Source organism: Apteryx rowi, unplaced genomic scaffold (genome assembly GCF_003343035.1).
Source record: "Apteryx rowi isolate R43461 unplaced genomic scaffold, aptRow1 scaffold_16, whole genome shotgun sequence".
Taxonomy (NCBI): domain Eukaryota; kingdom Metazoa; phylum Chordata; class Aves; order Apterygiformes; family Apterygidae; genus Apteryx; species Apteryx rowi.
In genome coordinates this window covers 4,868,127-4,895,000 of record NW_020447863.1, presented here as the reverse complement: position 1 = coordinate 4,895,000, position 26,874 = coordinate 4,868,127, and the positions used below count along the sequence as shown (strand labels likewise).

Below are 26,874 nucleotides of genomic sequence, written 5' to 3'. Positions count from 1 at the left end.
GAAACTGTGGTCCCTTATGTCCGAGGGGTTGGACGAAGAGTCGCTTTGCCTTGCTCTCTCAGGAATGGCCAGGACGGTGTGTTTATAGACCTGAGTACCTGAGGCTGCCCCTCTGGTGGACTTTCCCCCGCAGCTGTATACTCTGCAGCCCCATTGAACTCCACCCGTGAGTCTCAGGCAGGAAAGCACGTGTTGAGATGGGCAGGGTTACCGGAGGCCAGGCCCATGAGGACATGCGACCTTGCTGAACCGTGCCATCCAAGATGGAAAAAGCTGCTTCAGTATTTCCTAATTCTTCAGCCTGGCAAGCGGCACGGGCTGCATGGTTGCTGACAGCACTGCTGAGATTTTAGCAGTTGCTGTGAACGTCTTTGCGAATGAGCAGCGCCATAGCATGGTATATGCATGATACCTAGCAGGGCAGAGCCTGGGGCACCCCACTTCCCATCTGTGGAAAAAAGGAGAGAGGGGAGCAGTTACTGTGCTTACCAAGAGAAGAGGGAACGTTGCCAACATAAGCAGCATCAGTCCCTTCAGCACAGGTGCCTTAGTCATAGGAAAGTGGGAGCAAAGCCCAAAGCAGGCCATGAGAAGGGGACTGCCATGTAGGACCTCACTTGCCCCCTACCACCAGCCCAGAGAATTCAGAAAAAACAGGCACACTCTTGACAAACATAACCCTCCGCAGCACTGAATAGATGCAGGCTGGGAAACTTGTCTCCAGTGTTTGGATGCCTGGAAGGAAATAGGCTGCCTTCCATTTTTTTTTTTCCCCAAGCACTGGGTCCAGGTGTTGCTTCCCATCACCTTTCTCAGAGTTTTTGTTTGGCTTTTCTTTCAGGAATTTTCGGAAGCATCTCCGCATGGTGGGGAGCCGAAGGGTTAAAGCACAAAGTAAGTGAGAAACTGCAAAATGTGGCTTTGAGAAGTTGGGGTTTGTGTCAGTGGGACACAGGGAGCCCCATGTTGTGTGCAGACACGGGTAGAAAGGACCCAGCAGTGGGCCCAAGAAAAGATTTACCCTGTTGATGCCATTTTACCTGATGAAAAGAAGGCCAGGTTGTTGCAAGTCTCCAAGACACACAAATTTCTGCAAGCAGCCTTTAAGCTATTTCCAAGGAACCTCTGCCATAGTTGTAGGAGATCTCTTTGGCCTCAGTCTGAGATGCGAAAGGAGGGCTGCCCATGAGCGTCCTTGTCCTGTGTGCACGCGGCTTTGGTGATCACCGACGTAGAAGTTTGTGGGAAGAACCAGAGCTGAGAGGTCAGCGGAGCAAGCAAGGGCTGCTAGACCTTTTATGGAAGCCGAGGTCCTGCCGTGGCTCCCCGAGGACAGTCAGTGCTTCATGTGCTACATGAATTGAGGGCTTTCTCTTCTCTTCCCCTGTCCCAACACCATCTCTTCTCCACAGCAGGACCTGGGGGGAAGGTTGCCTAGGGAGCTGAGAGGAAGGTGGAGGGGAGAAAGAAGAGGAACATGCAGAGAGAAGAGATCGGAGCAAGGGGGGGAAATAAGGGAGCATTATGCCTCACTGGAGAAAAAGTCAGCTCTTGACCCTGGAAAATGGCAGTCCTCTTTCCCTGAGGAAGGCTCCAGAGGTTGGCTGGGGCAGCTCCCTTATTGCTGCGACCTGCCCGGGGCTGAGAACAGCGTAACCAGCTCCTGAGTAATGAGAATTCTTCCAGAAGAGGAAACAGCTTGTTCTTCCCTCCCTGGCCAGCCATCGTGCAAGAACTGCCCAGAGCAAAGTGTTACCGAGTTGGATTTGCATTCTTTCCTCTCCTTTCTTATATGCTTTGGGAAGCTGATAGTAAACAGTATTGTCCTTTAAAGTGTCTTTATTGGCATCTGAGTTAGCACTGCCTGAAGTGAACAGGGCCCACCTCCCCCAGAGCTGTCTGGAAGTTCAGGCAAGTCTCTCTGCCTTGGTAACTCTCGGGTCATGTTTTCAAAGCATTCTTCGTGTGCATATTAGCTAAATGCCTGGTTTTAAATGAAAGCTGAGGATGGAGAACACCTGAAGAGCCTCCTATGTGATTTGTCGCCCTGGAGAGTACACCCACACTTGGACACACTGCAGCAGAGGACAGGTTGCCTTTCATAACACAGATCTGCAGTGATTTCTTGTGCTGCTGACATGACATGCCATTACTAGATATACTATGGCAAGCTTGGTCTGTCTGCTACCAGAAATAGGTATTAGTGGCTATAAGTTGCTGTTAATCTAATGACTCTCATGCATACTTGCCAAGTTAGACATCATGGTTGGCAGTTCCCAGAAATTTGTTAATGGTGCAGCCAGCTGGGCCAGAGCTCCCTGGATTCTGCTTGGGAAAAGCCACTACAGAAAATACAACACTTCTGGGGGGAAGAAAAGGGGGAGAAAAATTGCTCACAATATTCCTGGCAAGCAAAAACTGAAGGAATTCTTCTTTTGCAACAAAATTTAGGAACCGTGAGCTTTCCAGAGACCTTTCTGTTCAGTCCAGCTCTGATTGGAGTGTCACTAAAATGTGAAAAGAGTGCCCAGAAACAGATGTGAAGGGAGAACTGACTGGACAACTACTGCCTTTTTCTGGTCACATATGTGTCATTAGGTATTGAGTACATCTTCCTGTGAGGCCTTTGAGTCAGAGCATTTACACTGAGACCCTGGAATAGCCCTGATTAAATTGAGATGTGAGCAGTGTGCACTTAAGGAGAGACCATCAAGCGTTCCTCCTTTTTCTGCGTTACCTACTCCACAATGGCCCTGCTCAGAAAGTGGGCACTTTGTGTGCTGCTGTCTGGAAGACAGACCCTTGTTTTGCTGTTTGGAAAGGACTCATATTTGGCAAGTGGAAGAACAAGCGCAGGGGAGTTCGTGATGTTTAGCTTTGATGGAAATCTACTGGATGTTTTGTTTTGCTGGCAGCAACAGAGGTGGCTTTGGAGTCTGTTAATGTCATGCTTTGGTTTTATCCTAGCATTTGCCGAACGGCGTGAGAGGAGCTTCAGCAGGTCCTGGAGTGACCCGACTCCCATCAAAGCTGATTCCTTCCATGACTCTCGAGAAAGTGAGTTCTGAGTCCTTTGAGCTTCCTCCTGTGGCCAAACCCTCCAGCTGAGGTGTTGACTGGAGTCCCACTGGAGTAGCTTCTGTGTCCTTTTTCCCCACCTGTGATCCTTTAGTTTTACAAGATCTGAGGAAACAGCACTCCAGGTATATGCACATGTTCAACTGTGTGTACCTGTATTTACGTATAGATGCGCTTGTGCTCTAACTTCATGTTATTGTGCAGTTGCCAAAGGACACCCAGTGGTACAGCTGTCTTATGGCCATCTATTCCCATCCTACCTTATTTGCTTGCGATCAAACACCTTATCTGGAAATACTGACACACACCAGTCCAGGCTACATTCACTGTAGTGGGGCTAACCTGCCCAGCTTCCCGTGCAGTAGCCTTTTCTGAGCTCTTTCGTAGGCTATAGTAGCTCTGAGCACAGCTGCGGTGCTCCATGAGGTGTAGCTTTGATTTCCTGCCTGTGCTTGCTGCACAGATGATAGCTTGGGGCAATCTGATCTCTGTCTGGACTGCTAGGAATTCCTCTGGGAATCCCCGGTGATGCTACAGTTTTCTGTGTGCAGGGACTGAGATGCTGTTGTGTTAATTTGCAGGAGGAAATGCCAGCATCTTCCCACTGTCTTTTTGTAAAGCGAATGGCTGTTTTACCTGTCTACCCAGATCTTATTGAAGTCCTCTAGGCTTGTGCCCTAAAGTCCTCTAAGGGATCTGCTTTGTGGATATGAGTTTGCCCATGTTGAAATGGGTTATATCGTAAATGAATTTCACTAATGAAATGTATTGACCTTTCAGGTAAGCATAGGGTTCAGCCCTCCTAGCTATAGAGGACACTGAACCAGGTTGTAGGGGGAGCTGTATGAAAGGCCAGGTTCAAAACATGACCCGATTGTTCCTTTGCAGTCTGATTCCTCCCCGCTCCCTCAGCTAACTCAGAGGCGAATGGAAAAGACATGGTTCAGACAGGCGTGATCTGTGCTCCAGGCACTGCCCAGTGACATTYGGACATCCCACAAGGCACAAATAGAGACATCTCAGTTTTCTTCCTCAGTCCCTGGCTTCAAGGAAGCATCCTTTCTATTTTTAATTTTTAACAGTCAATTATATTCCTTCCAGATGTTTTTTTTTTCCCAGGAACCATTGCAGGCCAACAGGTAAGTTGGAGAGCAAATTCAAGTATACTGTTGCATTACTACTGTGTTTGCCATGGCTGTCCTCATACTCTGGAACTTCTCTGCCAGGATCAGCTTGACTAACAAGGTGGAGCTTCTTTAAAGCCACTCAGAAGATGTAGTCAGAGCAGTAATTATTGCAAGGAGACCAGCTTTGAAGTCTTGGGTCCTTTGCTCATCAGCTTGGCAATGTTAAAATGTAGAGAGCTTTTTTCATTTCATCCCCTTCTCTATTTCTGAAATGACAGGGGAATTGTTGTGAATTAGCATTTRAAAGCTAAAATTGGTGATTGTGAGAGTGATGAAAATGTTATGTGGTATGTGATATCAGGCTCTGTCTGTGTACTCTTGCTTGTTAAGACTGTTTGTTTAGAGATGCCAGCCTCGAAGTGTGGTGTCTGTCACTGTGTAGGAAAGGAGGTCACAAGTCTCACGGCTTGTGGTACATCTTACAATGTAGCTGCCAGACAAAGCGGATCGAGTGGCAAAGGCAAGCTGTTCTGCCCTTGTAATGCACGCTGTGTTCTGGCAGGCCATGACCTTCAGGATTCCTGTGGCACTTTGGATGGTGACTTTGACTTGAACTGGGAAGCAGAAAAGGAGCTTGAAGCCATGGCGTGTGACGGAGAAGACTTTATTCCACCAAAAATAATGGTGAGGGTTTCCAACTCAGGTACCTTTATCTGCTCAGACCCTGTCCATCTTTTCACAGCTGCTAATTTTAGGATGTTTATGGGGAAGAGACAGGTTTTTTGGTTACCTGTAGGCAACTCCAGGTATGTACGAGTGTCACTCAGAGATCAGCAAAGACATGACGTGGTTTTCAGCCTCTGTTATCACTGGGGATAATGTATTGAAAGAAAAAAAATGGAAAGACCTGTAGTCCAACCCCCACTGAGACCAAGACTGTCACCAACACTGGATTGGGTCAGCGTGAATCTTGACAACCCCTGACGATGGAGGCCTGAGTCTAAAGTCCCATCAATCCCTCCCTCCAGTTGTTACTCCTCTGTTTTTTTCCAGAGCCGTGTGTCATCCTTTGAGATGTTTTCTGCTCTTTTATCATTCCTAGATGCTAGGCTCACCCCTGTGCTCCCCCCCTGCTTTATGGGGCCCTTCAGACAGGACCAGGTTCTGGCACACCCCTTCTTTGGAAAAATGCACAAGTAATCAGCAAAAATGGAACCTGAAGCTTCCAGCTTGGTTTCTGGGCAGCACTGCCACTCAGGCAATGCTGTGTTTGAACAGGTTGGGCTAAGACTTGGGGGAGTGAGGGGCATGGAGACAGTTTGCTTTTATACTTTACAAAAGAGTTTTTTTCCGGAGTCTGAGCAGAAAAATGGAAATTTGAGGCCAAATTGACATCTTGTATGCAATTGCTACCATGTAAATTTGGGGAGGACTTAAGAACCATGCTTGGCATAAAATCCCATGGTTACTTGGAGCGGAAGGAAAGATCAGAGTCTGCAACTTGTTCCATAAAATTCACATGAGCTGAAGGYCCAGAGGAGGTTGGTCCCTGAGCAGGCAGCTTGGCAACATTTGGGGCAGGTACAGAACTGCTGGGTTCAGACTAGCCTTTCTGCTGTTGCTGCTCCCTTAGCTCTTATGCGCCTAGTGTCCTCAGCAYAGCCTGGATGGAAACCAGCAGCCTGGGAGCAGCAGTTGGTGAAGCCACAGCAGAGTCCAGCAGGGGCCCTTCRGAGGGTGACCAAGCTGAGAATATGCAGTGCTGTCACCAGCCATGCCATGGACACATCCACATGAGCAGGAAATGAGGCCCCTGTCTCCCTCTGGTTGTCAAGTCTTGCTTGGCTTGAAACTTTAGTTGGTCAGTGAGAGGAGGATAAGCCACGGCTTGTGTGTGATGTCAGTGAGCAAGGGTAGGAAACCCACTGGTTCGTTCAGCAGATGAGCAAAGAAGTGCTCTTTGTTCTGGAAGAATAAAGTAGCTAAGARTGGCTTGTGAATACCATGGCTGTTTTATCCCTAGCAGGGGTAGAGACAGCCCTGCACCTGGGATGAAATGTTGTCCAGGGTTCCTTTGGCTGTATTTGCACTGTCCTGGTGTGACCACATCTACGTATGTGTGCTGCMCATGAGTACATGTTCCCAGACTGTCTGTGCAGTCTCAACCCTGAAGTGCTCTCAGGGCAAGGTAACAGGGTGAGACCTGAATGCTGGGAAACCTTGGGATCGTTCRGCCCTTGGCACTGCCAGGGTGTCTCCCCTGGTGGTGTCCATGAACAGTGTCCTTCCTGGAGTTGCTTGGGTCACCAGAGTGCCTCTGTGTCCTGTGCTGTACAGCCTGCCCTAGAGTCTCTCCCTCTGGGCACRCTGTGCCTCTGGAGAAACTTTACACAAGCTCCCCTGTGACCAAACCAGCGATGTGCTGCCCACCAGGAGGGCACGCTGTGAAGCATGAGGCAACCTCGTGCTGGAGCCTGAGCTGCACATATAGGCCCACCAGCATCGGTGCCTGTTCCACTCTTGCAGCGATGAACAGAGGTGCCTGAAATCACGGCGCAGCCAGGTCACTCACGTTCCCGTAGCCCTTCAGTTGTGCCGGTAGCAGGCCCTTCTCCTCGGGCTCTTGCCCTGATGGAGCCATCCAAATGCTTCAGCCAGGGTTGCCAGGCATCTTGCATCTGCCTGGCATCCTACCGCTGTGCATAGAGCTGTGCCTGATACCAGATTATCCCTTGGCAACTGCTTTGTCCAGCTCTGGCTGGTTCCTGCTCAGGCGCACTGCAGCCCCACCACCCCCAAGCAGAGCGGGCCGGTTTGCCCAGGTCTCTGCAGCCAGCGTCACAGACCCTCACACGGAGAGAGGCTGAACAGAAAGCGATCTTTACTGGGATACAGCCATATGCTGGGATGCACCAGTTGCTCCATCCTCTGTGCACACCCGCCTCCCCTTTACAGACCAATGTTGTCTCAGCTTCCCCCAGACTTGGTCGTGCCCCTCAGGCAGAGCTGTGCGCTCGGTTGCTGGGGGCTGGGAGACTGTGATGTGTGTGGGGTAGCTGGCAGGCCCGGGGTGCTCTCTGGTGGTCCAAAGGCTCAGAGGACCTTCCACAGGGATGCAGATAGACTGGATTAGCTGCTGGTTTAGGTAACACCTGGGAGCGACTGAACAGGGTGCTGTTGTCTTGGCCTTTGTGCTTCTGTCCAGGCTCTACTGCTCCTCCTAACCCTGGTGCACTTGTTTCTTCCAGCTCATTTCTTCCAAGGTGCCCAAAGCTGAATATGTCCCAACGATTATCCGCAGGGACGACCCTTCCATCATCCCCATTCTCTATGTAAGTATATCACTTCTGCTACATYGGGGAGTGTGGGAGCTGGCTCCATACAGTGAGTTATTCTGTCCCTATCCCCAGCTCCTGGCAGGGTGATTCTGAAACACTGATGTGATTTGGAAGAGCTGTCAGGAAAGGGCCAGAGGTGTGTTGGGCCCAGACTGGGATTTATTGGGGCAGCTCTGTGGGGGCTCAGGTCTAGGTGGAAGGGCAAGGTGGAGTGAAGATTGCACTTGTGGACTGCCAGGAACAGCCAGTTGGTGTGGGAAGGTGAACACGGGAAAGCAGGGCAGGCCTGAGCACATGGGCAGAGCTGTGTGTTGCCAGGTTCAGGACTTCTTCTTATGCTCGTCCTTAGACCAGGCAGGGCCACAGAGCTCTGCGGTGGAGCTTGGACTTACCTATCATGCCATGTATGCTGGTGCATCCCTGCCAGTCATGAATTTAACCTTGATTTTCACACAGGCCTCACTAGGAGTCTTGCCTGAGCAGGTGTCTGAAACACCAGCAGGGAATCATGGGTCGCTTTTCCTCATTGCTTAATATTCACTTAATTTGAAAGGGAAGGGTTGGACTGCCCAGAAAACTCAGTCTCAGTGTGCAGCAGATAGTGCTGCCAGCCGTCTAGCTTTGTTACCTCTCTCTTCCTTGGAGAGTTGTGCTGTTGTCATGGTGACCCTGCTGGTCCAGGTTTGACCAGGTCTACAGCCGGCGTCATGGATCCTCACACAGAGAGTGTCTAACTTCTGTGCCAGAGGCAGATGTGTTGGGAGTGTGGCTGTTTGTTGGCCAGCTTGGGCGTGTGTAAAGCCATAGGTTGGCTACAGAACCTGGGCCAAGAGGCAAGTACACACTGCTGATGCTGACTATATCCGATGGTATTTGTGTTGCACCTGTGTCCCCCTCATCAGTCTGTAGGATTCTCCATCTCCAAGCCTTCAGATGGACTTGGTCTTCATGGACCATTCAGTCTTCAGCTTCTCTGCTAAGACAGGTTTTAGGGTGGTAATTCCTGTGGTGTGCCCGGAGGCCATCAGTCGGTTTGATTGTGCTCTAGAACCTGTGTTTCCCTGGGAAYGTAACTGTGTGCTGTGTTAGAGACATCTCTGTAGATAATATCATGGAAGCTGGCGTAGTGACAGCTAGTCTTGATAAATGTTCTCTGTTCATTTCCAGGACCACGAACAYGCCACCTTTGATGACATCCTAGGTATGTGAGTGTTGCTTCCTTTTTCTTAACTTCTGCCCATTGCAAATGTAACAGAGCAGTATGTTGATGTCATGCCACTGCCCTGTGCCTCAGCTGCCGTTTACAAAGGGGTTTTATCAACCCAGTGACGTCTGACAGTCAGTCAACTGCTGTTGGATATGCTGCAGTAATAAAACTTCACTTCCGTAGTGCATTTTCTGTGTCCATGCTGCCAGTTTATGAAGGGGAAGCTGAGGCACAGGGCAGCAAAGGGAACTGTTCAATGCACCCTAGTAGGTCACTAAAAGTATTAACAGAGGGTCAAGACATCTGAGTCTGGTCCAGTGCTGTGATCACTAGAAAGCACTGTCTGGTGCTGCACCTTACCTGCTCTGTGATTTTTCTGCTGTGGTTTTCTGCTTCTCACAGCATGAAAGCAAAGGGTTTGCTTTGACATCAGTGGGAATGTGGATGCTGAGCACCTCTCACAGCTTCCCCCCCCCGCCTTCAGGACTAAGCACTAGTGAGAAGAAATAAGACCTATTCTGCAAGACTCATTTTTAACTTCCTCCATGGCTCATCTTTCCCAACATGTTTTTTGCAGAGGAAATAGAGAAGAAACTCAACATTTATCGGAAAGGCTGCAAGATCTGGAAGATGCTAATATTTTGCCAGGTACGTGATAGTTGTTAAGCCCTTGGGGTGTTTGTTACAAATTTGTCTCTGTCAGAGAAAATTAAATGGAGGAACTGATCTTCCAAAGCCAGGTTCTGTTAAAGTAACCGCATATATACAACTTCTACTTCTCATTTCCCCAGACAGCGGTCTCAAGTTGCTGTAAAGGCAGCAAATAAAATTTGACTTAGTGTAGCCAACTTCAGGGCTTGGCTGCTTCTCAGCTGCTTTCAAAGAAACCTAGGCAAACTAACATTAGAGTGGATCTCCAAAGGAAGCTTTATGAGAAGGAAATAAGTATTTGCGATGTGATGTTCATAGTTTTCATACAGCTTCATTATGACACTGACAGTGGTGGGTGCTGTGGCTCAGCTTGGAGCCATGGTGGAGGCCAGCATACTGCTGGAGAGGGGTCAGGGTACAAGGCTGGCTGAGCTGTGGATGGGACAGGCCCTGCCACGTCTGGTGCTTGCCTGGGGATTTCCTTTGCAAGTATCCTGTTCTTGAGGGTGGCCAGCTCTGGACTTCCCCAGCGGCAGTGCAGGGAACCTTGAAATGAGAAGTTAGGAAGCTATCCTAACTTGAACTTCCTCCCAAATGCCTAATGCTGCAAAATAGTTTGCAGTTCACTGACCTGGAGATTGCAACTCTTAATTTTCCTGATGTTGTGCTGGATCTTCTTGTTATTCTTTTAACCACCAAATCTCGGTTCTTCTGCAGCAACAACTTGCCTGCTTATCCCTGCTTTGCTCAGCTCCTTGTCTGCTCACCATGGCAAGTCCCCTAACATCCCCAAATGAAAGGGACTTTCTTTGGTCTTCCCTATTATGCTCCAGCCACCACAGTGAAGAATTTTTTTTGTCTATTATTGTGTCTTACTAGAGTGAAGTGAGTTATATAATAGTAGAAAACAGAGAATCCAACCCGCAACACAACTGTATGTGAATATTTCCTGGATAAGGGCTGGAATGTCTGTGCTACAGAGGTTGTAGAAGCCATGCCAGCCTGGCATGTCCATTCTGCTCCCTTGTGGTACTTCTGGGTATGGCTGTGCAGAACAAGAAACACATCCAGAGTCTGTTTCTTTAGGACCTGTGCAAGGTAGTTTGCATCTGTCTCTTTTTCTTGCAGGGAGGTCCTGGTCACTTATACTTGTTAAAGAACAAAGTTGCCACCTTCGCCAAAGTGGAGAAGGAGGAAGATATGATCCTGTGAGTGTCTTTGTTACACTGCAGACTTGCGTAGTATTTTTCTACTCTATTTACTTAATGTTTGTAGCAGATGGCCTACCGGGAGAGGTGGAGGGAGCTGGACTGGGTTCCTCTGGGGAGGAGGAGACCACTGGGGAGATCTAATAGCAGCTCACAACTCCTTGAAGAGGAGTTACAAAGATAATGGAATGAAGCTCAACCAGGGTGGTGTAGCCCTGGGACAGGTCACCAGAAACCTGGGGGCTCTCCAGCCTTGGAGGCTGTTGAGACTTAGCTAGAGAAAGCCATGACCAACATGATGTAGTGTTGGCGACTATCCTGCCCTGAGCTGGAGGTTGGCCTGGAGACCTCCAGAGGTCCCTCCCACCAAACACTTCCATGATTGTGGTTTCTTGCTGCCCTTGGGTAGAGGGGCACTGGTAGTTTCATGCTTTTATCTGCTGTTTAGTGTCTCTCTGGGCTTTCAGCTRTAGACTCTCAAAAGAGGAAAAAAGGTTTCTCTCCTAACAAAGGCTTTGCTGACCACCCAGATACTTGCTCTGTTATTCTGCTGGAGGTTTCCTTCCTGCAGCAGAAACCAGAATGTGCACTCATGCCTCTGTTGCTCTGAAGTGGCTGAGGTAGCATTTCTAAGCAGGCGACTAGTGGCAGAAATCCAAACTGTTCCCCCTTCAGCTGTCTGGTGACTGCCCTTCTAAAGGCAGGGGGAACTGGAATCTGTCTCTGTGTCTCTGAAAAGCCTGCTCAAAGTCCAGCATGTTACCATAAACCGCTGATGGGGGGAGGGAGGGTTTTAACTAGCATGCCAGCCTGGGAAGTGAGGTGGCTGAGGCAATTCTGCTTCTCCTTGCAGAGAGTTAAACTTTGCCTGTTTTGCTGTCTGCTTGCTTGTGCTGGCTCAAATTTACTTGRCTAAGAGCACTTCATTGTGGGGGAGAGCATGTGCACCAACCTGTTCATACACAGCTTAATGTTGGCATGAGAGTTGAGTATTAAACTCAACATCTGTTCAACACTAATGCTCTGGCACAAATACTCTCACTAAAATTCATAGGCACATGTGCACRCACACACACACACATGACTTCTGAACACGCTCCAAGCCTAAATGATCTGAGATCAGTAATTCTTAGTAATTCTCAGAAAGCTGTGAACATAGAGCTGAAATATTGCATGCTTGGAAGTGAATGTTTCCATCCAACATGTACATGCCTGGGAGAAGCTAATGTTGCAAACAAACATCCGATCACAAACTCYGCAGAAGAACTGCTGGGCTTCAGAGCCCACCAGAAGATCTGCTGTGACCCACTGTGCAGAGAAGGTGGTTATATCTCACAGTGCACCTGGTCAACAGTCACTAAATGTAAACCAGGTCTGACTCCAGTGAGCAGCAGCAAGCACTGGTTAACACAAAACTGTCTATTTTGGTGTTGTCTCTTTAGCTACATAGAAGAAGAATAATCTCTCCAGCTGTTCTCTGCTGATTTCATGCCCTGGAAATGAACMTGTGTACTGATAACATTTGTATTTAGAAAGGGTGGTGCTGATAAAAATGGGAGAGGGGATATTGGAGGGAACTGCCATGAAAAGAGAACGCTTCGTAAAACYGTTAGTCAAAAAACCCTTCCGGTGGGCTTTGCTCCCTTCTCTTCTCCTTGGAACTTCCTGGCCCATTCTTGGCTTGAATTGGTGCTCCTCTTTCTCCACTGTGTGACTTGGACGTGCTCCTTGGGTGCTGGCTCTGCCCTTGTTCTTCCTTGTCTAAGAACCAGGGGCTCTTTCTGGGCAGCTTGCTCTTGAGGCTGCCAGCCTCAGGCCTCTCCTGACCAGTGTGTGCACATGTAATTATGCTTGCATATGAGTGGATAGATTTTTAAATGGTCCATTTTGTTTCTTCCTGTTTCTTGCAGCTTCTGGAAGAGGTTGGGCCGGCTGATGAGTAAAGTCAATCCTGAACCAAATATCATTCACATCATGGGCTGCTATGTTCTTGGAAACCCCAATGGGGAGAAGGTATGAGCTTCCCAAGTTGCCTCTCTGGGAATGACTGCTAAGTAGCRCCAAGCCCAGGGAGGCAAAAATCACACTGAGAAGTCTAACCYCTCCTTTTCTGCTGGGCAGAAGCTTGCTGCTGTCCTATCCCATGAGTGGCTGTAAATGGATGAACAACCCAGTGGATTGCCCCTTTYCCAGAGGGCAGAGGAGGAATGGTTAGGGCAACAGGCATGCAGGAAGGGACAGATCCTTAGGGGAGAATAGTCAGTCCAAACATTTTAATTTAGTGATGAGCTAGATGTTTTCAAGGGTGTGTAGTGAGAGGTTTTCTAGGGGTAGGGAATAAGGATGGGCAATCTTGGGTGTCCCGGAGTTCTTCATTGTTTTCAGCTGCTAACTCTCAAAATGTTTTCCTTTCAGCTATTTCAGAATCTGAAAAACTTAATGAATCCTTATAGGGTTGCCTTTGAGTCTCCACTTGAACTATCAGCTCAAGGTAACTTCTTTTCTGTACAAACAAGCATGTCTTCCTAATCAGCCTGCCTCCTTCAGTAAGCATCTTCATGAAAAAGCAATTTTTAGTTCCCTTGAGCCCTACCAGGAGAAAAGCGCATACCATGGCCTTCCTCTTGCCTGTAATCACCTTGTGTTGTTCATTTGCAGAACCTGGTTTCCCCCTCACAATTCTTCCTTGTTTGCATTTTCAGTTATCCCCTTTATTATGTCTGAACCTGCAGAACCCCTTCCCAGGCTACTGGCAATGGCAAAGTAGTCTAAATAGCACCGTGCCTTCTGGGCTGAGTTTAGGAGATTCGCCATATTACTAGAGCATGTGGCGTCCATGGGAGAGATGCAAATGGGAGCAGAACCTTGTCTTGTAAGCAAGTTTCTCCAGGGGATTCAAACCACTGGTACCAAGTGGGTTGTCTCATCAACAGGAGACTTGAATGGAGCTTATTATTAGCCATTCTGTACCTCAGCCTGCTTCACTTTCTTTTGCCTGTAGCTCAGAAATTCAAGGGGCTAAAGAGTTCTTCCTCATTGATCAATGTAAGTAATTGTGGGTGAAGTTTAATGAGGGACCTGCAGTCAGCTTGTTCTGAAGCTGCCCTTGTTATTTCATCTTTGCCACGGTCCTTGGTACTTTGTTCTTTTGGAAGATAAAGACATAGAGCATCAGGCTGTAATCACTGGGGATATTTCCTCTCCTGTTTACTGCTGGCCTCAGCACTGATGAGTTATTCTTAACTCCCACTTACTGTCATGGGAAGGTACAGGGGTTGAGCGCATTAGCACTGCGCAGGGTTCTCTGTGCAAATGCCGCTGAGATTTGGACCCAGCTTTATCCAGTGCTTGCGCAGATCTCACAGCAGACTTGTTTGTACATGCGTGCCAAGAAGGACCTTGCAGGGAAATTTCTGGTTTTGTACACAACCTGGCAGGTGAGGCCATGGGTTCTGCATGCATGTGTTTAAGCAGTTGATCTTCCAGGAGGCTGGGCTGAAGAACACGTCTGAATTTATCCCTTTTGATCAATCTGGGGCATGCTAATAATGTAACCTCTCTAATCCTTTGCAGTCACCTGAAACTAATCTTAATCAGCGCTCAAAAGCGAAAATCCCCTCCTTGAGCCCTGTGCTAGAGTCCAGGGTTGTTTGTTCCTGGTGCCTCCAGCACCAGCCCTGCAAGGCCTTGAGTCTGTGACTGCCCTGTAAGACAGCCCCCCTGCTTTCAGTCAGAGGTGCCAACAGTGCAGCACACATGTCAAAAAAAGTGTTCTGTTGAGCTAACTGCTGCAAGAGAAGACAGCTCTGCAGGGCAGAGAGACCCTGTTAATTTTAACTGTTAATTTTCCCACAACAGTTTTTGTTTTGAATTTTAAAATGTAATTATTTTTAACACTTCCCACAAACCATTACACTGAATTTTTTTGATTTGTGATTCTCCAAGATCCCTGTGCCTGTGGAGGCTGGAGCTGTCCTGCACCTGAAAGAAACCCAATTTAAAAGCACTCTCCAACTGAAGGGAAGGACCTTTTGTTGTTACATCCTTTGCCCAAATATTCCTTTTGTGGGTTTTCAGTCCTTCGCAGGGCTCACAGGTTGTCTAGTGCAGGACGTTGGGGCTGTTGCTGACCTTCCACAGCCCCTCCTTTTTGCAGTCAGTGCAGAGAGGTCAAAGTCTGGAGACAGACTGTGTCCAGTTCCCACCTCCATAGACAGACCCTGCCAAGGGATTTTGAGGAGCCTTTCTCTGTTTGAGGATACCTAAAAAGATACTTGGGTCTCACGGGCACCTTTCCTTGCCCTGGGTACATGCAGTATGGCAGTATTCCCCAAATGAGGCATCCAGATGGGTTCTCCTGTGCCCATACCTGCAGGTGGGTTTGCTGCTGCTGTAGCCTGTCTGGTCTCTCCCTCGTGCTGCAGGGTGTAACCCCTCTGCTTCATCTCCCTTCTTCTCCTAGGTAAGCAAATGATTGAGACTTACTTTGACTTCCGCCTTTACCGCCTCTGGAAGACCCGCCAGCACTCTAAACTATTGGATTATGATGACATTTTATGAGCTGGAGAAGACTTTGCAAGAAGAAGTTGATCACCAGTGTCCAAGAAGTCATGCTTACTGCAGAAAGACTTTTTTATTGGCACAGGGAGCCCTTCAAAGCCCTAGAGGAGGCAGCAGTGCTAAAGGGAGGGAAGAAGGAGCCCTCAGAAGTATATCAGGAGGAAAGTCTCCTGAGTCAAGAGAGACTGGAGGGAAAGGGTTTGACACCTCACTCGCCTCAGGTCAGAGCCATGGTGTCACAGGAGGAGCTGTGTGAAACGAGGACAGGATGGAGTTCCTTGCAGAACTGAGCTGTTTTGGGTCAGAATGGGCCAGATTTGATTCCAGGTCCTTTTAAAGACTTTTGAAGCTCAGGTTTTCTTACAAAAAATAAAATAAATTACCCATGCACTACAGTAAAGAAGTGACCAGAGCACAGAGGAAGGAGAGGTTTGTACTGATGGGACCTTCTGTGCTGGGGATCTTGGAGAGCAAGGACTGCTACACCTACTCCTGCAAGCTTAGAGCGAAACAATCCAGTTTCAATGTGAATATATACTGGAATATAGAATTGAAGTCTAACTTTTTGTTTTGTTTAATAGAAAATAAGTGCAATTTTTATAGAGAGAGGGGTAAAAATCCCTCCCGATATTTAATTAGTTAAAAATAACACACCAGTAACCAATAGATGAGGTATTTTTGGTCTGCTTGAAAATATATTCAGAATGGTAATATATCTTCTGTAGACATATTTAATCACCAGCAAACATGGTTTTAACATAACTTAGCAGACGCTGCATGTCTGCTGCATTGATTAATCCGGTTTGGTTTGGTACTTTCAGAGTAGCTGTGTTGCACTGACTGTATGTGCTCTCACGAATGTATATTTCTCCTCCAATTAGACACAACTTTGTTACTATTTTGCTGCTTGCAAAACTATATGCCTTTAGTTTTGCTGGAGTATTTTAGGTTAGAAATACAGTTACATGACTGAGAATTCAGTAAGGTCCATTATGGTGTAACAATGAAGTAGAAACTAATAACCATGGTAATTACCTGCTCATGCCAGTGTTTCGCTACGTGTCGGAAGACGAGTTCTCTTTCTCGTCTGCCGTATGGAGCAGGGAGGTTGCAGGACCATCCGAAAGCCTCCAAGCAGACCGTTTTACCGAAGCATCTGGAAGAAATGCTTCTTGAAGGATGCAGCAYGGGTTTGTAGCACGAGTTTGAATTTTCCCCGCGTTCACCTGAATGCCAGTCATTTGCGCGTACGCCACCTCTTTTCCGATGCTAAAATGACCTGTGTGTTGCGCTCAGCTGCCACCCTCCCCATCCCTTCCCGCGCAGGGCAGAGTAACCCAGAGCTTTGTCAGAGCAGCTGCGGTTTGAGAACCCACATTTGTTGTTAATATTTGAGGACGTATTTTGGAACAGATCTACGTTTTGTTTGTTTGGAGGGTTGTTTTTTTTGTTTTGGGAGGTTTTGTAGTCTTCAACCCACCTGTTCAGAGGATAAACATTACTTAAAGTCTGCCTAAGTCACTCTGGCTATTCTGGGGGATTACATGATTTATTTCTTATATAAGTAAAATACACTGGAGAATAACAGGGAAAGATTACCTTGGTTTCCTGACTTCCTGGTATCTAAAATCAGTTGATTGTGAAGTGAAAGAAAATACGTGTACAAATCTTTTAAATACTTGCAAAAAAGAACTACTTGTTCTGATTTGTAGAGGACTCCTTCCCTCCGTGACATATCTGTGGTTGTAATTGTGGGGAGCAGGCCTCCGGCTAGAACTGCTGAACCCTGTACATTTATAGCAGTTTTATTAGCAAAACTTTTGAAGAAGTAATGTACATATTAGTAAGTAAGGAGAGGAATGGTTGGAGAGAGATAGTTTGGAGTCATTGAAATTAGCCCATTTGAACCAAATGGGTCTGAGCTGCTTCCCCCTGCTCTGGTTAGGAGCTGCCCTGCTCGCCCTGTAGGACCTACCCGTGGTGGTTGCATTTCATCCCTGGCTGGACTCATGCTTTTGACTCACCATCATGTTTTCCAGACTTGTAGTGAAAGGGATAGTTGGCACCAGTCTGACTTCTGGAAGAAAATGCCAGATCTAAAAAAAACAACCACAAAAATTACGTTGATTAGCTATTACTTAGCGTGGGTAGCTTCTGCCAGCTGTACTTGCGAGAGGTGGGAGTCGTAGGTGCTATGAAAGCAAAAAAGCCATGTGTTATTGAGAGAAGAAAATGATRGTGGCAGGATTAAAATGCTGACACAAAACTCTCTCCCTTTCTGACCCTTTCACCTCCTGTGTTCATGCTCCTAACTGGAGAAAGATAAATTGCTCTTCCTCTCTCCTTTCTAAAGTAAAATCCCAATTCAGTGAACTTGGTAGCATGAATGTAGCATTGTGGAACTATTGAAAATCTTATATAACTCTGAAAGGGCCTGTTTATGTATCCACTTCGGTGATTTATCTGTAGAACTATTGTATATCTATTATCATTGAGCTCTTGTAGAACTAGGGTTGCAAAGTAGAGAGGTCGCTTGTACAGTTGCAGAACTTCTGTAGGAAGATGTATGCTTGAATGAACAAAACGGACTGTTTTACTGGTGCAGTTGACTCTAGTATAGTATAATGACGAATGATGAATGCATTTCTCTCTTTTCCAAAGATCTATATTCCACGTAGTTTGTGATATTATGACATGAGCATATTATTTCCTTTGTAGTGTTCATTTGACTAAAGAGATCAAATACTCTAAAACAGATAATTGGAAAGTCAATAGAATTTTGATGTTTGAAGTCCTTTGTGCAAGTAGCATCACTGGAGTTAACCACTTTTGAAAAGGAAAAGAAAAAAAGTGTCTTCCCCTTTTAACTTGTTGGATTTTTTAAGCAGCTGCTGAGAAAGGAAGGGATCAGCAGAGGATAGGATGCAAAAAAATTTGCGATTATTTAAATTTTAGAGTAAGAATAGATGCTGAGGCTTCCTCCATTGGACTGCTGTGTCAAGGATGACCTTTTGGTAGGTGCTTCCCAGCCAGTGCACAGCGCAGTCAGAGCCGGCACATCCCCTCCGCTGGGGTCGAGCCCCCGTCCCTGCGCCCCGAGCACCCCCGCAGCCTTGGCCCGGGGGATCCTGGCTGCTGAGCGCACAGGACACTTTGTCCTTCCACTTCAAAATGCTTCTCTTACCTTTGAGCTATCTGCCGTTCGGATGCGCCTGTCTTAAGCCATGCAACCAGTTTGCTCGTGTGCAGTCCGCAACTGCTGTCTGAACTGGGTTGGTGGAGCTCACCTCTAATTAGCGTTAATTCCAGCGAGCAGGTTATGGCGCGGTTGAGCTCGAGTCCCCACGCGCCGCGTTGGCAGGTCGGCAGCCCTCTCGCGCCGGGGTCCTGCGGGGCAGCRCTGTGGCCCAGCAGCTCCCATGGGGTCGGAATCCACTCTTAGCACGGCTGGGAGAAACCCTGATAACGGGTTAACCCTGGAGAGGGGCAGTTAGGTCAGGATAGCTAAATTGGGTACCATCCCTGGCCGCTTACCCCAACCATGTGTGGGAGGTGCCGTCTCGTAGCGAGGCAGCCGAAAAGGATGCGGCTGCATCGGTGTGCAGCGAGCATTCGCGCCGCTGCAGCGGCTTTGGAGGGTTCCTCTTCTGGCACATGGTGGTTGTCTTGCGCAGGGCTTCCCAGAGAGGTTTTCCTCTCCTTTGGCCACAAAAGAGAGGAGAGAAGAAAATTTGGCTGCCTGAGAAATAAGAAGGGTAGAAATAAGCGGGGAATTTATATACGGCTTTCTTGGCCTCTCCTCGTCCTGCAGCCACCAACCTCCCTTTGCATCCTGCCTCTCTGCACCCAAGACAAGAAATTAGCAGATCGGCCTGCACTGCATTAAAAAAAAAAGCAAAAAAACAAAAAACCAAATCCTTGTAGCTTTAGGGAAGCTGCTGACTGCAGAAGGCAACCAGCCACCCTGCCCTGCCTCGGTGCCAGGGCTCTGCCGCACGTGGCCGGGGCATCCCCCCCGGTCCTGCCTCCGAGCGCCTCGAGAGCGGCTCAAGCCACATCCCGCGGGCCCGGCGCGGCCTTCGCTCTGCCTCCGGGTACCACYGCTTTGCCGAGGAGACGCGGGAAAGGGATTCGTGCTTCATCGCTCAGCCTGGACTTCGGAGCTGCGATGGCGTCGGCAGAGCAGGCGCGTGCGTGCGTTCACACCGGCTCTCCCTGTGCCGTCGCCTCCCCTGCGAGCGCGGGAGACGCTCCTCCTCGTTCACCCTCATGCAGCAACGATGGGGCGGCGTCGCGGCCGCGTTGGCGTCTCCCCCGGCTCTTGGCCCCGCGCTCGCTTGGCAAACGGCCGCTCGCCGTTCAGGGCCATTGCCACGGTTCTGACCTGCGGCCGGGCATTCCTGCTCGCTGGCCCTGCAGGCGGCACGATGGCCAGCGCTGCGTTGTCACCTCTGGGCAGCATTAATGGTGCATTGGTCCAGGATAAGGTACGGTATTATTTTTATATATATATATATATATATATATAAAAAAAATCCTTCAAGAGTCACCAGAATCATGTATCAGAGGACGTGTTCGATGGTGTTGTCCTTCCTCGAGTGATCAGGCCACGTTGCCAGTAGCGGCAAGCAGATTTACAGGTACACGCTAAGCTGAACCGCTTTGTACCCTGGGTTTCGCAGCGACGTTCCCTGGAATTGGCAATGCAGCCAGACCTCCTTGCAGGACACCATCCCGGTATCCTCCCGTCRGATATCAAGCAGCAATATCATTTTCCAAGCCATCTGTGAGAAGCTGCGTGTGAGCCTGTATTTTGTGCTGCTGGTCCCAGAATATCCATGGCTTTTCTACATCTGTCATGGGACTGGGTTTTTTTTTGTTTTTTTTTTTACTTCTCGGTCATGGAAACGCAAGCCAAAGTCAACTGGAAACTGTTACAGTCCTGATGACAAATCAGCCTGCTGATAACTCTGTGTACTGGAACTGAATGAGTAAATGGGCGGTGTAATGACCGTGAGCCTGATTGCGATCGTGGTAACTCCCAGGTAGTCCTGCTGTGTAATCAGGAGAATTAATATTAAAATATCAGAGTTTGCTGCCTGCCTAAAATGCCAATGCACAATCTCTTGTGGAGATGGTGCGTTAGATATCAAAGAGCAATGGTAACCAGTAGCTGTTTTGATTCGAAAATAAATTCTGCCCAATGTACTACAAATCAGTGCGAAAAACTTAGAAGACCACAAGGACTAAAAATAATGGACATTACAAATCTATCTGAAGGGAAGCAAAATTGCCTTTTTCCATAAGTACTTAGGAAATGTTAAAGAACTAACACAACAAAGTAATTTGTTATATTATTGCATTGCTTTTAGAGTATCTTTAAAACTGATATACATAAGGACAGACAAAAAGCCTTTTGGGTTGCCTTACATTATCGCAGAGGCGAGGCAAGCCATATTCAGTTAATTGGCTCTCCGGGCTTTCTTCCTTATCCCAGTGTCCAAAGAGATTGTGTCTTGAACTGATGGTTAATCACAGTATTAATGGCCCTAAATACCTTTTAGTAAGAGGACCCCTTCCATCTGCATTGCTAGGAGTTTAACGAGCATATTCCCAGAGACCTTCAAGCAGCCGATGGATCCAACTTTTTAGTCTGTGTAGTGGGGCTGCCCAGCGTAGGATTCGCCACGTACGTACAGCAATAACCTGCGAGCACAGCCTCTCCCCTGCGCCCTCGTGCGCGTGGGTTTTTTGGTGTTTGAGTGTGATCTTCCCCCTGTGGCTGTGCAAAAATGGATGTGGTGTTTTTCCTTGAGGAATGGTTGTAACCTGGCGAAAACTGAAAAGCTGAGCTGGCGGGGAGGCTCCGGCGGTTGGCCTGGGACGGCTCGTTCCCACCGTCACCCTGGCCTCTGGCTCAGGACCAGGATGGGTGCACATAGGTACGATTCACAGAAGCTTCAGTAGAAAGTGGGAGGCTGTTTTTTCGTCTTGTTTTTTCAATGCTAAATTTCAGTTGCACCGGTATAGTCCCCGCTACAAGGTCCTGCTCTCTCAGAGCTAGTGCAGAACTGGGAATTTGATAAAAATGGCAGGTATCTTTGCCCCTAAACTTGAAATGCCCTAAAAATATCATAAGTGAGTATAGCAAAGCAAGAGCCTTTGATGAATATGGATCCTGCCTCCCACGTGCACCCAACACTGCTTGCTAAAGGACACTTTATTTGCTGAGGTCAGGAGGGGGATGCCCGCAGAAGCGGAGTGAGGTCGGTGTGAATGAGCAGGCACCTGAATACACAGGCAGCGGCTGTAGCTTTTCTGCTGTGTTTCCCGTTGTTCTTCAACAACGCTATTCCTGGAACTGGGGTGCCTTCAGTTGTGATAGTGAGTGGCAGCCGCAGCAAAAACTGAACTCGCACAGGGATGGGAGAGGGTCAATGTGCTTTTAATGTCTTTACTGTTTCCACCCTGAGTTCAGACACCAGTTTTCATTTCCAGCTCCTTCGCTCAGCTGCAGCCCTCGGTTTGTTATTACAGAGCTGCTAGCGAAGGCTGCTCATCCGTTTTCTGAAAAGAAAACCRAACCAAAACGGTGAGCAACAAGTGGAAAAAGTAATCGTGCAGACTTTGAAGATGGATCTGGTAACATGGAGAAGGACAGTTTATATCCCTTCATCCTTTTAAACTCTGAGATAGTTGAACAAACTACATTTATCCAAATGAGAAGAGGAAATAAATAAGTGTAGTTGTCAAAATAATTWAAAATATCCCAGTATGAATAGTATTTGACCATGTGACAAATCACGTGCAGAGAAAACACTCTGTAGCCTAATTCTGCCTTTACTTTCAGCTGAATTCAGACGGAGCTGACAGCATCCTGCTCCTTTCAAAATCAAGTCAGTGTAACAYATATGCAGTCACCATCTCTGCTCATTTCCACAACTAACAGCCCGTGCTGTGTTGGAGCAGATGGGTCCCTCTTTAGCTCGTCTCATCTCAGCTGGAAGCTAAAGGCAGTATAGATACAGGAGGAGCTTGAAACGTTGGCCCCAAGAGAGCCTGTCRGTGTGAGAGCTGAACTTGAGATATGCTAGTTTGAGGCCAAAACTGTCTCCAGGTTAATGGAGAGTCTTGCAAATGAGGATTTTTAACCTTTTTCTTGGTGGGTTGGGAACCAGCAGGCTGGCTCTTCTGAAAGGTCAGAAGAAAGTTATTCCAAAGCACTCTCCCAAATTTTAGACGTAGTTTTTGGCTGGCTCCCTGCCGTCCAGGCRTGGGGCATATCTGGCTGTGACGCAGGACAGATCTGCCATCTCTACTGCCTATGTTAACATGTTTCTCTGAGACTATCTGCTGCTTTGTGTATGATAACCAGATTTCAAATCCATGAATGTTTCTAGGTTTTAAGATGTGATTTAATAAACACAGACGTTTCTGGGAAAACAGGTTTTCTCTCTTGTTTTTTGTTCTCTGGCTGAGCTCATAAGCCTAGGAAATGCCATTTGGCAGATGCATTTACTGTGCTAGCAGGTGAAGGAGACACGGGCTGGCCGTTTTTGAAATGGCAACAGTGTGGTAAATGCCGAAAGGYAAAGAGTAGATGTAGCGAGGTGCAAAGGCCAGGATGAGCACTGTGTCCCAGGGACCAGCRCCGGGTAGGACAGGTTAAAAGGGATAAAGGTAAAACTCCTGATTCTTTAAACAAGGGACCATCTGAGGGAGGCAGATCCAGTGCTGGGGATCGTATGGGGCAATTCACAGTTCCAGCAGTGTCCRAGCCTTGGCGAGGCCCAGGAGAGACCTACAGAGCACTCAGCGTTACGCCTCCTCCGGGGAGGAAGGTGAATCTTTGAGCACCATTTTACAGGCAGAGAAACGGAGGCCTGGAAAAATTCAAAAGAGGCCGAAGGTCTGATGATCCTTCTTGGCAAAACCGAGAGAAGCTCCAGAAGGAGCTGTGCTAGCCTAGAAAGTGGGGGTGTGCAGCAAGGTGCCCAGGGAGGGCAAAGGTGGATGCGGGGGGGGGGGGGGGTTGGCCAGCTGTTTTGGGAACTGCAATGCTTGTGTTTTGCCCCCTCCCTTCTGGGGGAAGGCGACGGGGAGGTTATTGCAGCTGTTTGGAAGGTGACTGTTGTTTACAGGACTGGCACTGTCAAAGTTGGTGCTCTGGTAGGAACTGAGAAGCCATGGTGGCTCTGGAGAAGCCAGCCAGCATTGTCAGCGATCCCGCTGGAGCTGGCGAATGAGGTATGGGTGTGCGTTTGAGAGCTGTACATGTATTGAAGGGAAAAAGATGCATGCTGTGGGCTGCAGGAGCTGGGGCCGTGGTGCCCATGCAGCCCCTCGCTGCCCTGCTTGGAGATGCCACATGCCCAGGGCAGCGTGGAGGTTGGGGTGACCTGTCCAGGCTCAGGCCTTGTGGGCCAGCGGAAGCCTCAGACAGGTCTCACAAGCTGAGGCCGCAGCAGAGACGAGATGGGCTGCATAGCGCAGGACAGGCCTAGCCGCTGCTGGGGGCAGCTGGTGCTGGAGCTCTTCCACCTCCACTGAGGAGGTGGCCTTCACACCACGCTCTGCAAAAGGGGAGGCTATCGGGAGAAGATGCAGCTGGGTGAGAGGGTCCAGACCCCATGTTGACCCACATCAGTGTGCTGGACTCGTGGTGTTTGCCCATGCGAGAAGGGAGCAAATCCAGCCGCGTRGGGATGATGTTCCCGTGCTGCCAGCGGCTCTCCCAGCTCAGGGTTAAAGGTGGGAAGGGCCCACTTGACCGCAGGCGCCAATGCAGTTCAGGCAAACCCTCCTGCCCGTGCTGAACCCTTACCTTGCCTTTGAATAAAGCACATCTTTCAGGAAGGCAGACGGCACCAAATTCCCTATAAGCTACCTGCTTTGTCCCAGGTCTGTTTGACTTCACTTCTGAAGTCTAACAGGTCTGGCTTGAACTTCCAGCTACAGTTTTGCCCTTTATCCGCCACTCTGCAAGTCGCCTGCGTGTTCGCCCTCCGTTAAATGCTGTAACCGAGTCCTCTCTGAGCGAAAAAGAGACAGAGCTAAACAGGCTGGACAACTCATGTCTTTCATTGCCGTCACTTAAGGCATTTTCCTTCAGCTCCAGAGCCTTTCAGCATTCATTTCGGCACCCTCCCCGCTGGGGAACGTCCTCCCCCACGTGCGGCCGCGATGGCCGGGTGCGACACGGCAGCGGCCGGCAGCAGGGCCCCACGGAAATCACTTTTTCCCCTTATCGCCACCACCTGCACAGCCGGCTTCTGGCCAGCGGCTTGGCCACCGTTCTTCCCGGGGCCTTCGCCGAGTCACGGGGGCCCCCGCTGCCGTAAATGTGGCCTTTATTCCTCGCTCTGGGGCCATTCAGCATTGGCATAATGCTGTTTTTAAAGCCGAACGGCACAGGGTACCGAGTCAAATCAGTTACAGAAGCCCGGTTATAGCAGATTATTTTCATCACCAGCTCTACCGGCTTCTCCYGTCTCCCCTCGCACTGCTGCTCATGGTGGGGTCGAGCGGGTGCCGCGCCGCATGGGGGTGTTTTCACACGGCGTGGTAACACGTGGGTTCAGGGTGAAATCACGCCGTCTCCGAGTCCTGCGGGGTGCTGCCCCCGTCACCCGGCGGGGCCCCGGGGCTGTGCCAGCCTGCCGTGCCCTGCCAGCCGCGCGTCTCTGCCGCGTCCCGGCGCTGGCGCTGCGGTCGCGTCGGTTAGGCCGAGCCACGCAGCCGGCGCACCGTGGCCCTCTGCTTCCCCACCCTCTGCGTCCCGGCCCCTGCCACTGTCACGCACCCGGGTTTTGTTTACGATCACTCCTCTTGGTGCCAAAATAGGAGTGCTGAGTGGGATTCCCAGGCGCCTCCCAGTAAGGGCGCTGGGACGCTGTTTCAGGGCCAACCGGGGGCGCAACTACAGCGAGGCAGAGGGTTGGGTGCAACACGTCCAGCTGCTGCCCAAGTTTCTTTCCAGTCCTCGCTGCTGCTTTGCTGACAGCCTAGGAGAGAAACCGATGACAGCAGAAGGCTCTAAAGCCTCGGCTGGCCACAGAGGAGATGAATAACGGCTTGATTTTTATTTATAAAGGCTGGAGGGCAGCCAGCGGATTTCAAGTCCGATGCCCACAAAGGGAGGTGTTTCCTTTGCACCAGGTGTGGGTAAACTCTGGGATTTATTATTCATTCGCGGGCTCCAAAGCCAACTAGGGATCCTGCAAGAGCGATCGGCGGAGTACAAAGACACATTGTCAGCCCCCGAGTGCCTGAGCCATGAGTCACCAGAGCCGGGGAAATGTCAGCAGCCGCTTGCTCCGGCCTATTCCCTACCCTGGGCCCCCACTGTTGGCCACGGTGGGGGACGTGACGCTGGACTGCGGACCGTGGTCTCATCCAGGATGAGGGGGGTCATATGTAAACCTTAAACTTCCCCGGTGTTATTTGGGCCTAATCACGAAGAGCTGCCTCCTTACAACTAGCTCTGGTTTGTCCTCTCTGCCTCGCTCAGCACAGCAGCTCTTGGGGGCAGCCAGCAGGATTTGGCCGTTGCACAGCTCCCAGCRCACCGGAAACATCAGCAACAAAATATTACGTCAAGCTCATTTCCACGTATCACTCGAAGGAAGTGCAATTGGTCCGTTCTTGCTCACGGGTGCAAAGGTAGGAGCCTTATCGGCAGGATGAGGAGCTTCTTCCAGTAAAGAGACCTGGGTTTTCATGAATCCAGGGAGACGCTGGAGTGAAACCGCTCATGCTGAAGCAGTACGGTACGCCAGGGTGCGGCTCCGTAACTACCGGGCGGGCTGGTCCCACGGCAAGTTCTGGCCAAAGGTTGTATACGTAACCGCGCGCCAGCAACGCTTTCCCGAGCGCCTGGCGGAGCAGAGGATTTGGGAGCCCAAACAGTGTTATCTGACGAATGGGAAAGTCCTGAGCACTCAATTGCTTCCTGGCTTCCCTGGGCGTCCCAAAGAAAGCTGGTGGCAGCTGATAACAGGCAGGGCCTGGAAACAAAGCAGGAGCAATGCTGTTCTGTATGGTCTTGCGCAGAGCGAGCAGCAGTCAGAGACCAGCAAAGGTTGCGTGAAAAATGTTTTCCGGTGTTCCTGTTTGCGCTGAACCGATCTCCAGCAGCGCTTCGCTCTCTGAGGCGCGGGCTCGCTTCGCTCCGGGGGCACGGCTCCCGTCGCGGCCCCCACGCGGCGCCTGCTGCCCCGCTCCACAGGCACCTCCACCTTCTCCTTCCCAGTGTTYCTTGAAGTGCTGCGGGCGCCAGGCCGGATTAGATGTGGGGGTGGCAGTGCACGGAGACGACTGCCCCGGCCTCCCTCCGGTGCCCTGTGCTTATTCCGTTTCCCCCTCTGCCCGCGTGCAGACGTTTGCGCTGGCTCTCCGAGGAGCGTGGCCGAGGCGTGGGGAGGCGACCCCCAAAGCGGTTCCTCGCTCCCCTCCTCGGCCGCCCCTTCCTCCGGCCCCACGTGAGCCAGCGCAGGAGGCGAAACCGGGAGGAAAAAAAGCGGGTTAGGGTTTTTTGGAAGGGCTCGTTTTCCGCTGCCGTGGCTGGCGGGAGGCTGGGGGAGCCCCGCTTTGGGGGCGCCCCGCTTTGGGGGCACGGGCAGGCCAGGAGGGGCGAGCGCGGGAGGGCCCCGCGGCGCCAGGGGAAGGCGGCGGCGGCGGCAGGGCCCGCGGCGGGTCTCCGGCCC

At 49.8% G+C, this 26,874-nt stretch overlaps 2 protein-coding genes across 2 annotated transcripts in view; both read left to right on the top strand.

The window, feature by feature from the left end:
* The window catches only part of NSMF (NMDA receptor synaptonuclear signaling and neuronal migration factor), a 39,559-nt gene extending 23,944 nt beyond the window's left edge, over positions 1 to 15,615 (top strand). The window contains exons 7-16 of the mRNA XM_026059789.1: positions 842 to 894; positions 2,968 to 3,057; positions 4,768 to 4,889; positions 7,454 to 7,537; positions 8,711 to 8,744; positions 9,328 to 9,398; positions 10,530 to 10,609; positions 12,520 to 12,622; positions 13,025 to 13,100; positions 15,072 to 15,615. Of these exons, the coding sequence (XP_025915574.1) occupies positions 842 to 894; positions 2,968 to 3,057; positions 4,768 to 4,889; positions 7,454 to 7,537; positions 8,711 to 8,744; positions 9,328 to 9,398; positions 10,530 to 10,609; positions 12,520 to 12,622; positions 13,025 to 13,100; positions 15,072 to 15,169 (811 nt within the window). The 3' untranslated portion in view covers positions 15,170 to 15,615. The remainder of the gene's footprint in view (positions 1 to 841; positions 895 to 2,967; positions 3,058 to 4,767; positions 4,890 to 7,453; positions 7,538 to 8,710; positions 8,745 to 9,327; positions 9,399 to 10,529; positions 10,610 to 12,519; positions 12,623 to 13,024; positions 13,101 to 15,071) is intronic.
* A 3,981-nt stretch (positions 15,616 to 19,596) lies between these two features.
* The window catches only part of TPRN (taperin), a 26,938-nt gene continuing 19,660 nt past the window's right edge, over positions 19,597 to 26,874 (top strand). The window contains exon 1 of the mRNA XM_026059788.1: positions 19,597 to 19,656. Coding sequence (XP_025915573.1) covers positions 19,597 to 19,656 — 60 coding nt within the window. The remainder of the gene's footprint in view (positions 19,657 to 26,874) is intronic.